At 37.3% G+C, this 16,125-nt stretch overlaps 1 protein-coding gene across 7 annotated transcripts in view; it reads right to left on the bottom strand.

The window, feature by feature from the left end:
- RSPRY1 (ring finger and SPRY domain containing 1) overlaps positions 1–16,125 on the bottom strand; it is a 39,313-nt gene that overhangs the window by 16,945 nt on the left and 6,243 nt on the right. For 4 of the 7 annotated variants that reach the window (XM_039880953.1, XM_039880950.1, XM_039880949.1 and 1 more), the window contains 8 exons: positions 10,495–10,999; positions 6,439–6,491; positions 5,651–5,763; positions 4,474–4,600; positions 3,619–3,677; positions 3,262–3,336; positions 1,656–1,722; positions 1,117–1,248 (listed from right to left, as the gene is read on the bottom strand). In XM_039880953.1, coding sequence (XP_039736887.1) covers positions 1,117–1,248; positions 1,656–1,722; positions 3,262–3,336; positions 3,619–3,677; positions 4,474–4,600; positions 5,651–5,763; positions 6,439–6,491; positions 10,495–10,844 — 976 coding nt within the window. In that variant the 5' untranslated portion in view covers positions 10,845–10,999. Of the gene's footprint in view, positions 1–1,116; positions 1,249–1,655; positions 1,723–3,261; positions 3,337–3,618; positions 3,678–4,473; positions 4,601–5,650; positions 5,764–6,438; positions 6,492–10,494; positions 11,000–15,952; positions 16,111–16,125 lie in introns of those variants that run through there. The other 3 variants (XM_039880954.1, XM_039880955.1, XM_039880952.1) reach the window with 2 other exon arrangements.

The raw sequence follows: 16,125 nt of genomic DNA, 5'->3' as shown, positions 1-16,125 counted from the left end.
GACGCTCCTACATGGCACACCTGGGAGGGAGACCTCTGACGCTGGCTTTGCTGCTACACTCCCACGAGATTGACCAGGCTATGCGACGTTCGTGCTTTCGTGACAGGCAGACCTCGGAGATACTGTGGGTTTGGTTCCAGACCACCTCAACGAAGCGGATTTTATGGCTTCCCAGTGCATTTTAAAGTTATGCTTACACTATAATGTAGTCTATTACGTGTACAACAGTATTATGTCTAAAAAACCAATGTACACACCTTAATTAAAAAATACTTTATTGCTAAAAAATGCTATCCATCATCTGATTCTTTTGTGAGTCATAATCTTTTTGCTGGTAAAAGGCCTTATCTATCTTTAATTTGTAAAACATGCAGCATCTCCGAAGCGCAATAAAGCAGTATCGCAATAAAACACAATAAAAAGATGTCTGCTTATATTATACATGCAACGAAATCTGAACCGTACTTTTTCAGAATTATTCTTTAACTGGCACTACACAGGCTGTGCCCTAAGCCACTCCCCACAATGTGGCCGCAGGAGCAGGGGGTTACAGGTCAACCTGAGCTTTAATTTAGCGTTGTGCTAACTACAGATGTGGAGGTACGAAGCGCGGCAGTATGGTTTTAGTTCTAGTGCTCCTAGGAGGAGAGAAAGAAAAACATCAGGAGCGACCCTTGCTGCATAGGCAAGATGTGACTTGAGTTTTGAAGAGCAAAGTTGGGACATGGAGAAGAGTAAAAAGAGGGAATTCCAAATGAGGGGACCAGGCCCGGAGGTAGGAATGCTTGGGACCTGCTCGTAGGACAGTGAGGATAGTTTGAGTTGGCAAGAGCTGATTAGACAGTGCCTGCCATCTGATCAATGGCCTTGATGCCACAGGAAATAGGAAACCAGTAAGCGCTTTTGAATAGGACAGTGCTAGAATTAGAAGCATTCCCTGTAATTCTTGTTTGAAGGGTCCCCAGAAGGCTTTTCTGCTAGAATACAGTCAATGTACCAGTAGAGGACCTTATAAGGAAAGACTCACTCACTATTACAAACTGACCAGTGATCCTGTGGAAGAAATGGGTTTGGGAATGGAAATCGGCATTTTAATAAAAGACAAGTCCTACGTACAGAGATTGTCTAAGCTCCACTGGGCACAGAAACCAACTTGACGTTTCAGATAATCAGGATCGTCAGCCCAGGACTCCAACATGACAAGCCGGTCACTAATACTGGATTCAGAGATAGTCAATTTATTTTCACCTGTTTGGAGAGACATAAACCTTGAATTAACAATGAAAGAGTAGGATGCTTTGCTGGGCGGATTAGTGGTGGGAAAGAGTGAGGAGAGGCAATTGGAGAACTTGGAAACTAGAATAAGGACAGAGCCCAAGAGCTCTGATATTTTCTAGATAGTAGCAACCTCATCACTAAATTTTTAGCTATAAAAAGTGGATAATCACTGTCACCGAGTTTTGATTCTTAGGTGAGCAAACTCTTGCCTTTGTCCCTGTTGCATCTCACTGGCCTTGAGTTGTCTACACAGACAAAAACGGAATGTATGCATGTCTGATGGGGTTCAAAGCGTAAACTCATCCAGTAACTAAGAAAAATAAGATTTTTAACAACCGATACATAAGATCATTAGTGCAAGAAGTCACTATACCTACTTGTCTGTGCAAACTTTTCCAGTGCGATAAGTGCAAAAAGCATGACTGTGGGGTGGGACTGTAACTTCTGAAAGACAACAAAAGATAAAAAAACAAAAAACAAAAACATCATTCCCCTGCAGAGGCGGCAAGTTATCAACTTCCTCTTCTTACCCAATACATGTGCTAGGTTTTTGTTGGAGCAGTCAGAAAAGTTTTACTCATGCAAGTCTCGATTATCCACCTGCTTATATTGTTAGTAATGAAGAACCAAGATAGAGTCTCTTCAAATCTTATGTTATTTTCTTGAGGTTATTGGGCTCATTTATAGATGTGGAAATTTCAAAAGTATCCTGTTAAATACACTGTTATTTTACTTAGTAACATTTATATTAGGGCTTGGTTAAATAACGCTGATTCTTACATTCACTGAAGCAAGCCAAACAGAAACCTAGAATTGTAGCAAAAAATGACTTTTTATTCAGAACCCTAAAAGGAAGTATTCATCAAGTGTTCCAAAATAATGCAATTAACAACTAATGGCTTAGTTTTTAATCTGTTCTCTGAAAGGAAGTCCATAAATGCTGATGGTAGATGGGAGAAAGCAAGTGAGCTCTTTCAGTCACATTTAAGTTCGTGTCACATGTGTTTACATTTAAAGAAAGATCTGCTTAACATCACATCTTCCCACAGCCACCCTTTCGCACAGCTACGTTAGGAGCCTGCAAAGGAGCTCTACGTCATCAGACGATTCCATTCACTTCCCCGGTGCCCAACTAAGCTCTGCAAAGCTCACATAACCACCATCCTCCCCGCAGCAAAGCCTGTTCAGCAAGCACCCTGATTCTTGCCATATCCATTCTCGATCCCACTGTCTGGCTTTTCACGCCCTGAGCCCTCTCCTCCTGTCTCTGAACACTATCTTCTGATCAGACAATTCTCTGTAATACGCCAGGAACAAGGTCATGTCTATTTCTGAGCTTCTGCCAGTGATATGCCCTTAGCTAAGAAACCCATCTTTTCCTCCTGCGAGCACAATCAAATCCTAATCTTATGGTGTGACACAGCTGAGGTTCCACCTTCAAGAAATCTTTTATGACTCTCCCAGCTCTCACCACCCATACCTCCCACCTCCCACTCACCCAGCTCTCACCACCTATACCTTGTACCTCCCCATCACCTTCTCAGAACTCTCACGGCTCTCAGTCTGAAGGACTGTGCCCCTGATCACATCCTGTCATAAAATGGAGGCTGTCATGTCTGAGTAGTTCCATTTCCGCAACTAATCAGGAAACTTCTTGAGGGCAAAAGACTGTTATACTACTTCTGTACCCCAGAATGCTTTGTAACATAGTGTTAAATGTTTGAAGTACACATCATATAAGTACTGAAAAATAAGGTCTTTCAGATTTTGAAAAAGTCCAATGCTCACTAGGCCTGCAAAAATAACTTTAAAAAATACAGACCAGTCAAGATTGTGTAGTCCAACAATGTGAGAGATCTGACAACATAGCCACAGCAAACCACAAGCTTCACAGACAATATATCAAATCTTCAACAGTTTTAAGAGCAGCAACGAAGGAGGAGGGAGGGAGGGTTAGAGCTTTACAGACACCGGGAATCTGACCTGATGGTTTCCTGGCTTGGAATGCCATGTAATTTTGTTTCCACTGGGGAGGTCCTTACTACCATTTGGCAGACTCTAAGGACACACACAAAAAAGCCAATCGTAGCTGCTATCTTATAACTAAATTTAAAACCAGACCAATACAGCTGCTGTTTTTGCTTGTAATAAATTCCTATCCCACCCTCATTTTTTTTTTTTTTTTTTTTTAACACACAGGAGGGAACAAACACTCAGGAAATACCTGCAAATAAAATTTATAACTGATTCCATTCTCTGTCATAGTGGCTAAGCTGGCAATTTTACAAAAATGAACAATTCTAGATGACTAAGAATAACTAGCTTTGATGTCTCACTTACCAGACACTGTAGCAAATATTCCAGTATTCCTGGGCTAAGTAAACCTATACTTGCAGGACCTAGACGAATACAACAAACACCGGATATAATTAAATGTGTCACATTATTTTTAATTAGTAACTAATAATAAAATTGTTTCGACAGAACTCTTTTACAAAGTAGTCTCCTACATATTATCTTATCAAGCCTCTGAGGTAGGGAATAATACTATCCCCATTTCACAGTAGAGCAGCTGAGCCCTGGAGTGAAGCGACTTACTACTCCAGGGCACTTGGGGAGCACACGGCAGCGTCCGAACCGCGCCCACATGTTGATTTCTAATCCACTGTTTCTTCCACCATACATGACATAACTAGCTGAGTTACTCGCCGGTACTTTAATGTGAACTATCCTAAAATGGGTAATATTCATAAACAAGTTAAATAACTACTTCTCTTCTCAGGAATTGCTCCAATTTAAAGTTCCTTTTTCTCTTCCCCTACCTTGTATGTTTCTATTACCTAGTTAAGAGTTTTAAGGTGTGTGCGCCTATATGTATGCTATATACATACATACATAATCTTATTTGTTATACTGAGTTTAGCCTTTTCTCTGATTCTTAATTTTAAAGCAAATAAGTAAAACTTTTCCTTTTAAGTTTCCCTCTGAAAATGCTCAAAGCTCGATTAGATTACATTTATTTCTGCGGCCTCTGAATAATTTTTTTCCTGTTATACCTGTCGCTCATTTTGGGGGGTGGGGGGGTGGAGGGAGACGGTTCTTTCTGGTATAGCAGGTTTGACAAAAGACCTACAGCGTAATCTCCCCCTTAGTGTCCGACTTAAGATCCTCCTTGGTGACGCCTCCCAGAGTTACCTGCTAGCTTCTCAGCCAAGCAGCCCAGGACAGCAGATGTGTTCCTGTGTTTGGCAGGATGACCTGAGTCCTGGCAAGCTACTTCTCCATTTAAATTGAGAATTTCTGTCAATTTCTGGAGTGCATCCTAAAAACAGAAATGAGTAAGTGTATTTGATAAATACACTACTTAGGTTTTTCCCCAAGGTAATTCTTTCAGACAAAAGCAATATGTGTTAAATTGACTCAGAATAACCATACGAAAATGATATAATGTACCCAATAATACCATTATTGATGGGAAATATTATTTGATCAACCTGAAAGTTTTCTTACATGAATTCCTAGATTCCATTTGACTCAAAATGCACCAGTTGTGTCAAACATATGCTATATATTCTTAAATCATTATATCATTTGGGTAGACTAAATCTACCCAAAGGCCACTATAATTTATAACAATACGGTCTAGTGATGTTGAAGTAAAAAGTTACCTTCAAAAATGATATTTTACGAAGCAAGAACAAATCTCACCAGTTTTGAGGCAAATTATAACAGAAACCGTGTGTAAGCCTAGGCAAAGGTATATTTATCAGTGACTAGGCCAAGACTTTTTCCTTCTGTACATAATGTTTTTCCATTTTGGACCTAACTGTCTGAGGTGTAAACTAATGAAAGATGCCAGAATCCAAAATTGTAAAAAAAAAAGGATTCCATTGAATATATGGACTTAAAGCAATGAAAATATTGATACTTTTGTTCTATGTAAGGGATAATAAAGGTTATACTAATCTTTAATGTTTGAGTAAGAATCGAAAGGGCTTTCAGCATAATAGTTTTTCTTAATAGAAAATGTTTTAAAATTTTCTGTTATGAGGAAATTATTCAAAGAAAGGTAATAAAACCAGCTTAGCAACTTAACATTCTCCTCTAGTTTCCAAACAAAGATTGCATTTCAGATACAAATACTTCAATTTTTAACACAAAAAATTTTAAACTAAAACTTTATAGTAAGCTACTGATAGGAGGATGTAGCATTTCATTAGTAATAAAAAACCAAATTTACATAATGAAATTAATATTAAATAAAACAGTACCCAAAGGTATGAAGAAGAAATGCATTAATATCAAATAATCCTGTATTTGATTCATCCTATATTTAAGCATAGATGACAGTTTCATAAAAGAATTAACTTACTTTAGTGGGCAATGGACATTCATCTAATAACAATGTTATAACAGCTGGTCCCAAAGGATCTTCTAATGGAATAACTCTAATTAAAGACTGGACAACATCCAACCATCCTTCATCTAAGAGCAAGTCGAGAAGATTATACGATGAGCCATTTTTAAAAATGTAAAAATATATAACTTACAACACAAAATGACTTTACATTAAAATAGAAACCCTTTTGGCTTTCATCCTGTAGATTTTAAGCAGCTAATATCTGGCATGGACATAGTCATCAGTTGCTACTCATCATGGTAGAGTCAAAGAATCCTAACTCACAGGAGTCTGGTGATTTCTGGGCATCTTAGAGAAAATTCAAGCTATGGTTCTGGGTTCTCAAAATATGATTTAAAATAGTTTTCAGCATTTTACATATGGCATAGGAGTTAACTGAGAAGATTAAGTATCTGAAGCAGTTGGCTTTATGTTCAGAATGACACTTAGGAAACTGAAGGACAAAAATTATCTTCATTCTAGAAGAGTTATGATCAAAGATCTATCAACACCAAAAAATTTTTCTTGTAATAATTTCAGTGAGATAAAACCATTACTGAGAGGTGCAGCTACATATTCAGGATGCAATATATAGTGCTTATTAATTATTACCCTTGTATAGGAAAATTTCCACACACTAAGGGATTTTTTCTTTGTTGTGTATATTAAGTACTTTTGAAATCTTTTATTTAAAAAAGTGGCTACATTTCTTTATAGTTATTACTTCATCTGGAAGTATTTTTTAAAAACTTTAAAAATACCTGTTTCTGCCATTTCGTGCAATGTAATCATCGAATATGGAGGTTCCTGATCACTGAAAAACAAGCAATCGAGATATCAAATTTGAGGAACCAAGAAATGACAATTACAAAAAAAAAAGTTTACACTGAAAATATTGGGGTAGAAAGAGAAATAAAAAATGAACACAGATGAATGCAGAGAAAGAGGTGGAAGAGACCACCAGAGCTATAATCTGCAAGGACAACTGCATACCACATGTGCTCGTTTCCAAGGTCAGTGTCTATGATGCCCACAAATAAAACGGGCAGAAGGGCACACGAAAGGACCACCATGTGGCCTGAGGTAAAACTGGAGACCAAAGCCTACATTCACCTTTACCTCTAGAGGCCCAATGCCAAGGAGGTCAACATCACCTTCCTCATATTTACCTCAAAGAAATGCGCAGAAGGGAGATAATGATCCCGGCTGAGGATTTATGGAAACAAGGGCCTACATAAACATCTCTATTTTTAAGTGTTCTTCTGGGAAATAACATTTTATGCTTAAACTTCAAAATATGGTGTTAGAAGAAAAAGAAACCAAACTTAAGGAGCTATTTAATATTCTAGACGCTTCTAAAACAGCACGAAATACCTTAATTTGGTGGGTTTTCAAACTGTGACCCCGGGAATCCTAAGTGCTTTAGAAAATTTCAATAATAAATGAAATATTTTCCAGCAAACAATGCTAAATCTAACTATTTAAGGAATAGTATCACCATTTATTTGTTTATATATTGTGGCTGTTTTACTATGAAAAAAATGTAAAACTAGTCTCTTCAATCGTTTAATCCTCAGAATAACCTTGTGATATGGGAATTGCTAAGTTCATTTCAGGTACTCATTAAGTACTGGTTATTCACATCCTGTGTCTTTTCATAATAAAGGGAAATTCTTATTTAAAAGAATTATTTTGAACAATGTAATGGATAGATACGAACATTTCTGGAGAGCAATCTGGCAATAATGAGATTAAGTATGCACACACTCAACAATGCTAGAGAAACTATGACACAGAATAGACGCATACGAGGCTACTTGCTGCAGTGCTAACTGTAGGAACGAAAATGTAGAAGTCACCTAAGCGACCATCAGCAGATTATAGGATAACAAAATATAGTACCTTCAAGTATACAAAGGAACACTTTACAGACGTCAGAGGAGTTGAAGCTTCAGATATAGCAATATAGGTTTCAAACGTGATGTTCAGAGAAGTTAAAAACAGAGATTTATATAACTATATCGGTTACGTAAATTCTGAAACTAACAAAAAACACTACATATAAACTTATATACAGACATAAACAAACATATGGCAGGCAGATTGGAAGAACATAACTTACACTCACTAGAATGGTTTACCCACTGATATTTGGAGGTGGGTGGTAAAGATGATAAAATCAGGAAAGAAGAGAAACATAACAAAAGTATGACAAGGTCAGCACCCAATAAGGAATACGAGCACCTTGATTCTCTTTAGATACGCTTAAAGGACAAACACATCCCTACACTGAAAAAATGATAAACTGTTTTGAGGAACAGAAACAGCAGAAATTTCTGGTAGAAGGTGAGTGCTAAAGCCATAGGACTACCAGGCTCTGGGTCAGGAACCAACAGAGGTGACCAGGAGCTCTATGACTGCAAGGTAGGTAATGGGGACCGAAACCCAACTCGTGCAAGTGAAGCTGGGACAGGGTTCCCCTCTCAGTGAAAGGAGTTGAAAAAGTTATGAATGATAATCTGAGCTACCACTGGTACAAAGCTGTAAGTCTCTAGTGACAAAAACAAGGCAGAGAAAGCCGTGCTGCAGGGTCTGGGCTTCTTACAGTGGGATGGGAACGCACAACCATCAATTTTAGGTTCAGTCATCACCTGAAGGTTCCTGGGACCCAGATGGAAACAACAAAAGTGAAAGATCAGATAGGGAGAGAGAGAAAACATGAATGACAGAGAGAGACAGAAAACACACAAACACAAGTGGGGAAAAAAATTTCCACCAAGAGGAGTCGCAAGTTACAGTCCCAAAGCGCACGAGAGTAAATAACGTTAACAACGTCAACGATCTGAGGGTAAAGTCACTACCGAAAAAGATGCAAATAGAACTTCAAAATGTTTTTAGAGTAAGTGTATTTAAAGTGTACTTCCTGTGGCAACTCTCTCACTATGACATTAGGGGCTGTGCTCTCCTTTCAGATCAATGACACCCTTTCGTAAGTAACACTGAGAGAGAACAATAAATTCAGATTTTATAACCGCATACATTGTTTTAGGTATAGCTTTACTAAGCCCATCTATCTGTTATATTTAGTTTCAACAGCCTTATAAACTTTATGGGTTATGAAATTCTTTTTTAGTTTCTAAAAAACAAGCTATGTTAACTATGTTTATAAACTGTCTGAACTGTTTTGCCATTATATTCTCCAACATGTCCCTTCACATTTGCTTTACATCTGTCTAATTCTTCCATTCTCAGAAGAGTTATAATTCAGTACCAACAGGTTTAAGGTGAAAGTTGCCTTATTATTCAGATGTACACCAACTGCCTCATGTAAGTGAATTATGTGCTTTATCAACAAATTCACTTGTAATTTGTAATATTTTCCTAAAGCTTGTAAATAAACCTCCTACCTTGCCCCACACTCTCTGAATCACTTTTTAAAAAAATATGGCCAAGTGTATTCTGTACCCGTTTTTCCAGAAGGCTTAAATAACACTGTGGTTTACTTCCTTACTTGGGAAAGACAACTTTTCATTACAGTTTTATAGTACGTTTTAAATATCACCATGAAGAAACTTATATAACAGTTTCTAGCCCTTTGCTTGAGTTTGGGGAATGTAAATGGCACAGATTTATATTCACTAGGTATTACCTACAAATATATTATGGTTACATTAAATTAATTCAGATACCAGTACTACTATAAAGGCTGGTTTTAATAAACTTAGTAAGGCCTCTCAAATTCGTTATGAAGAATATTTCTAAGAACCACTTTCCCCAGCATCTTCTACAGAGAAAAAGATGTGCAAAACAGATTTATTTCTATGAGGGAAAAAAATCACCTCAGAGTAATATGCACAGGTATACTTTGCTTAATGCTAAACAAAACTGGGTTTTTATATGTTGATTATCAAATATTTAGATACTTAAATTTACTATCAGAGCCTGAAACAAAAAGAACCCAGGTATAACTTGTAAAATCATTATCATCTATTGAGCAACTGTTATAAGGCACTATAGTAAATGCTTTATATGTATTATCTCATGATAATCTCTGTAAGAAAAATATTATTCCCCTATTAGAGATGAGAAATCTGAGGCTCAGAGAAGTAATTTATCCAGTGTCATGTAGTTAATTATGGGGCTGGGCCAGAATTTGAACCTTGGTCCATCATGCTCCTAACTATTGAACTATACAGTTAAGTTTAAATATTTTTTTCAGTTTGAACAATGCCTTTTAATTTCACTGTTATTCAATCTGGGATTTTGTACTTAAGAATTAGACAAAGTGGAGGATAAAAACACAACAGGTACAGGTGTGCCCTGAAGTTTCAATTTACAAGTTTCCCAAGTGGATCTAAGAGGGCCAAATAAGAGAGATAAAAGAGGGAGGATGAAAACACCACTAGTTCTATGTTCTCGTGTTGCCAACGCAAGTTGCGTGCAGCCGGGCTCTTGGTAAGACAAGTCATCTTGAATCTCTGGTCAGTGGAGCAGATAGGCTAGCAAGATAAGAGTGAGTCTTCATGAAACCGTTTCCTATTGTAGCCTGCAACGCAAACTCAACCATTACTATATTCTCTAAAAGACCACAGATTGGATTAGTGTTTTATGCTACAGAAATGTTTAGACATTTCCAGACAGGAGCAGTAAAACATTAAACCTTATAATTTAGTCTGTCATCAGAGACGAAATAAAGTATTCTCCCTTGCCCTATGAGCAAAAGGCTTGGCAAGCATATCCTACGAACTGAAGGAGTCCAAAAGTTGTGGTTCTTGGAAGAACACTTTTCCTTACACAGGTGACTGTCAGGTACTTACTTATCTACAAGAGTCCGTATGACTGCCAGTGTGTCCAGCACTAGCCCATCTACATTTTGTTTCTTTCTCCTTGGCTCATGTGGTCCTCGGCCCCTCCTTGGTGGCCGAACAGGGTCCCGGGGTTGGCTCCTCATGTCAGCAGTGGGTACTGCACTGTTCTCAGCCTGTTGCTGCTGGATGTCAACACTATCTTCTGCTCCACTGTCATCTCGGCAGATACAGGAGTTACCCATGGCAGCAGTGGCACCTCGAGTGCCCAGGAAGTGGGCTATGTGCTCCTCGAGAGTCAATAGCAGACCCTGGCCAAGGCTTCTGCTTGCTAAGAACACGGCCCAACCAAAGACAATCATTTAGATAGTTTTCAGTTTTCCAAGTATGGTTTTCATAATCTGCAGTTGAGGAACTTGCATCCTATTTGTTTTTAACAATTGAATGCTGAAAAAAGTTGCTGAGTTGATCTCCAACATTATCAATTACAGGGAATCCTGGTCATCTAGCAGCACTTCTAGAAGAAAAAGAGAAACGACAAGGAAAATGAATCAAAGATTCTTGGCAACTCAATTACTCAAACTTTCCCAGTATGATTTTGTAGACATTAGGATTAGAATGAGGAATCATCTCTGGTTATTTTTACAGGTTTCCGACACAAAAAAGTATCTCTGCATAAGAAAATTAACAATTAATAATTCTTTTCTATCATATTATAAAGTTGATTGCTAAACTGTATCCTAATAATCCACAGAAATTGCCACTGATTACTTAAAAAACCACGTGTGGTTCTATCTATACAAAATACCTTAGAAGAATGTGTACAGTTGTTTCAAGGGCTCCTTTTGTGGATAAGAAAATGAATTGTCTTTCTTAATATACATGTGTGAAAAAATGTAATATGTTTCAAATAAAATATCTATTTAGATATTTGTTGTTAAAAAAGTTATGATACAAATGTGATAGCATTCATTTAATATCAAGAAGAATAAAAAGATAGATAGCGTGTTCCAAATTATCCAAGCTGCAGGTTTCCCACTGGAGGCTCTCTCAAGAATTTAGAGAAATCATACAAGTAGTTACAAAATTTTTCTGTTATGTGAGCAAGACTGTTTTGAGAAAGGCAAATATATATTTCACAAAGTTACATTTTGACAATGATCAGTTTGTTATACAAGTCTGCTACAAAGAATAAGGATGTACCAATTATCTTTGTCTGGAAATACCAAGCACCTTGTGTCACCCACCATGCTGGCATTGGGAGAGCAAGACACAGTCCCTGTCCTCCCAAAATTCGTGGATGGCCATTCTTATCCCACATATGTTTATCATCATCAAAACCCAAAAACGAAACCAAAAAAAAACCCCTAATGATAGAAACAGCTCTTCATTAAGCTGAGAAAAATTTGGTTAGGTCTAGAAAGAAGTAAAGATTTGGAAGTAGGAGGCTGACACAATGCTGGTAGTATAAAAGTAAAAAAAATTATGCCGAGACCTGGAAACTAGGACCCATAAGGATGCAAATGGACACATAAGGAATAGAGACTAATGTATAGTCTCTACTCAACATTGGCTATTTACAATTAAATCTTCCTTTATAGAGCAACGGCTCAGGAATAAATAAAATGTATAGTTTGGTGGGATTAGAAGAGAAAAGTTACTTCTATTATTTTGGACAGATTTGCAGCAAATTCTTTTAAAACATTTGCCCAGTTTAATTACTGTTCATAGCGGGGAAAACTGAGGATAAAAGAGATAGATGGATAGAAAGTCTTTACATATATCTAATCTAATTCTAATCTATATAGAGAGGGTGAGAGACAGAGGAGGGATAGGATAGGATAAGATGGGATGGGAGGAGAGAGAGGAGAAGCAACAGACATTATCTCTCTCCAGACGCCAAGCCAGCAATGGCTGAGCCAAGTAAAATTACAAATGCTCCTGGAACTCCCAAAACAGTCAGGCTGCCTTCAAAATTTGGAGGCTGTACTTAAATGAACATTACTGAAATATATGTAGGAGCATGATGCAAGGACTCAGCTGGAAATAGCTTTTTAAAAGTGAGCACATTCTAAACCAGCAAAGAGTTGAAGTAATGCCATTCCCGTTACTGCAGGCATCAGGGTGAATAATTCACTACAGAGGGTAGGTAACTAAGGGACAGGAGACAAATCAGAAAGAACTCTTTTAAAGGGTCCCTGATATAAATTTCTATTGATCTTATAAATTATACTGGTTTCTGAGAAAGACCAAGAAGCAACATTTAAAGAGCGACGTACTGGAACTTCTCATAGACAAGTTCACAGAGAAGGCACTGTTGGAACAATTCAGATGAGAGAAGGTACAGGTTCCAAGGTTTTCTGGCAGGTTTGCAACTAGGCAGTAAGCAGCCTAGCTGATGTGCCAGGAGAGCACTTTCTTAAAATCCTAAAAGTATTACATTAAAAATTTTTAGCTGCTGATTTTTAAAAATAAAAAATTTTAAGATCTAAATGTTGCATATGTCTACAGAAAAGTGAAAGCCTCTTCTCTGCTCTCTTCTGAAAGGCTTTCTTCTTAGCCCATTCCTTTCCCAGAAGCAAGCCCCTTTTAAAACCTCATGCATCTCTGTCCATACCTATTATTATATACTTACGAATTTGTTCTTAACGAGGATGATACCAAACTGTTTTTGTGATTTGCTTTTTTCCCTTAACAACACATGCTTCTATACCACTATATATAACTACCTCATCCTGTTTAAGGCTGTAAAGAAATTCATACTCCAGATTATCAGTGTTTCTTAACCACTTAGCTATAAAAATCTGTTGCTGAACTAAATAATTCTGTGGGGATAGAAGGAAGTGGTCCAGGATTCCAAACAAAGGAACTCTATTTGGGAATGGAAGTTGGGATGGGCATGATATGCAAATAGATCTGATCCAACCAGACGCATTAAATTGGGAAAGACATACCTGAGGAAGACAGATCGATCAAGTACTAAAAATAACTGGCAATGATTTGAGAATGTCAAGGTGAAATTAAGTCCCAGAAAACAAAGCCTTGAAGGGGAGTAGGGGACCCTATAAAAATACAGTTGAATGTCAATACTTGTAAAGCCATTTAGAATTAACAAGAAACAGTGTTGGGAATGCTCGTGAGGAAAGCAGTGGGTTAAAAAGAAGTTTGCTGGATCTCAAATTCTTAAACTTTATTCTACCCAAACATTTTTCGCTAAGGCTCATATAAACTAAATGTAGAATAATTGGCCTGTGCAGATTTCTATTTAGTACAACTTCAAAGTAAGTGGAAGCTATCTAATATATACAAGTAGTTTTAAGAATGACTAAATTTGAAGGTGAAAACAAGAATTAAGTTGTTTTTTTTTTTTCCTATTTCCGAATGCACTCAAGTGTAGCTCAGGTCAATTTCTTCTAAGTCATTTTCTGTAAATGACCCCCAAAATTATGTCAACTACAAAATGTATCAGAGAAGGAAACTGAGTAAAAAAAAATTAAAAGTTTTCAAATATTTCAAAACCAAAGACTTTCTTTTTTAAGGACTAGCTCTAAAGACCTGATGTAAAGAAGAGGTTAATTAGAGGGGAGAAGCTGTGAGAACTTTCAAAGGCAGACATGAAACATTCGAGGAAAAAATAAGAGCTGGTGTCTTTTTTAAATTTCTGAAACGAGCACACAGAGCACTTTTGAGGGTTTTATAGCCAAAGGCAGGGCACTTAAATGCACAAAGTGTATGACCTTTCAGAATTCTTCAGCACTAAAAAATGTATACCTTTTCATCTGGAAACGGTTGTTACTCGTGATACTCTTCTCAGAGAACAAATACTTTAGGCAGAAGACTAGGTAATGAGGCTAAACAATTAACACTTTAGATAGCTTTCTTTGATGTCACTTCAGAAAGTATTATGTGGCCTGCTTTCCAAGGATCATGGTTTGAAGACCGTAACACTCAGCCTACATATCTTGACAAGATGCCAGAGGCCACCTATACAGCACAGGACACGGGTTTTGCAGTCAGAACGACTGGGTTCAGGTCTCAGCCCTGCAATATTTACAGCTACGCATTCTAATTACTCTTACTATAGACACACTTTAAAGCATAGAGATAGTAATAGTTTTTACATCTTACATTACTACTGTGAGGATTACATGGAATAGTGCTGGTGAAACAGTGCCTAACATTCAAACTGGATCTCAAAATGCAAGATATAAAATGAGCAGGTAGCTAACCGCAGAGGTAACTAAGTTGGGGACTCTGGGGTTAAGACCCGAGTCAAAAAACTTAGATAGCTAAACAACTTACCTTTCACAAAACTCATCTACTCTATTCTGAAATAATTTGACCTATCTATTCTGTTAGACAAAGAACCCTGGAAGGGACTGTAACTTAATCATCTCAAAAGTGACGGGCAACAGAATTGCTTAGGTGTTTCTTAAAATGCAAATTCCTGGTCCCACTCCAAATAGCCAGGATCAAAATTTCTAGGATGTGGTCCAAGCAAGTATTTTCTTAAAAGCTCCCAGGTGATTCTGATGATGGCCAGGTCTGGAAATCACTGTGCTACAGAACCTAACAAAGAATCTGGCAGAGTAAGCAGGACCTACTACTGATTGAAGGGACAAACTAAAACATAAAACACTAAAGGGTGCTGCTTCTGGAGTCAAAAAAGTTAATTCTCCCTTTCCAGAAAAATGAATTGAGACGATCTTTGAACATAGTCTTTGGGAGAAGTCATCCAAAATAACCCCATTAGAATACAGTTACACCCATTAGTGATTATGTACAGTGCCTATCAATACAATGATTAGCTCCCTATATTTCCCACCATATCCACCCTATGAAGCATCATAATGAATCTAGGTGGTACCCTGCTTATGGGTAATGTCATCAAAGGGTTGACAGACTGAATGGAAGAGAAAATGAATACCACCAGAGATTATGTAGATCTGTAATACCTATATACTTCACTTTAACTTTGAAGGCTATTTAGCATTAGATGGTCAAGTCGATTTTCAGACCAAAGAAAAGCTAGTCACAAAATTTAAATATATACGACTATTAGATTTGCAGCTGTGGTAATTATCAACTGATGTGGCAATTATCAGCTGAATTAATGATAATGATACCACTGGGTACCATTGCTTAGTTGAAAGACTCCTCACCACCTAAATGGTAATGCTTTTTAAATCATACTGTTCACAGCCATTTTGCTGTAAGAGCATAATTATAATCAACGTTTCCTTTGCAGTCTATTTCTCTGAGGAGTGGCATTGTTTACTTTGATTCCTTTTTAAAAAAGACTATTCCTTCCATTTCTGTCATTTATGATTTATTAAATTTTTGCATATTATATATTTTTAAAGCTGTACTGAGAGGAAAAAAATCATACTTGGGCTCTCAGTAAGTTTAGTGTTAAAGCACTGAGATCTGGTATTCAAAACACAGACATCTACCATCATAAACAGCTCACCACAAGAGACATCTGGCCAACTGGTCTAATCCTCTCTAACAAATGGTCCAGGAATCAATGATTCAGCTCTTCAAATATTTGCTTGCATTCAATCATAATACAGCTCAGTGACATTAAGAACACTTTCTTTTCTCTGAAAATAAAACTTCAGGATTATGCTGCCAAGAAAAGAG

Source organism: Pteropus medius, unplaced genomic scaffold (genome assembly GCF_902729225.1).
Source record: "Pteropus medius unplaced genomic scaffold, Ma_sr-lr_union100, whole genome shotgun sequence".
Lineage (NCBI taxonomy): Eukaryota > Metazoa > Chordata > Mammalia > Chiroptera > Pteropodidae > Pteropus > Pteropus medius.
The sequence above is the reverse complement of the archived record's forward strand: the minus strand, read 5'-3'. Positions and strand labels throughout refer to the sequence as shown.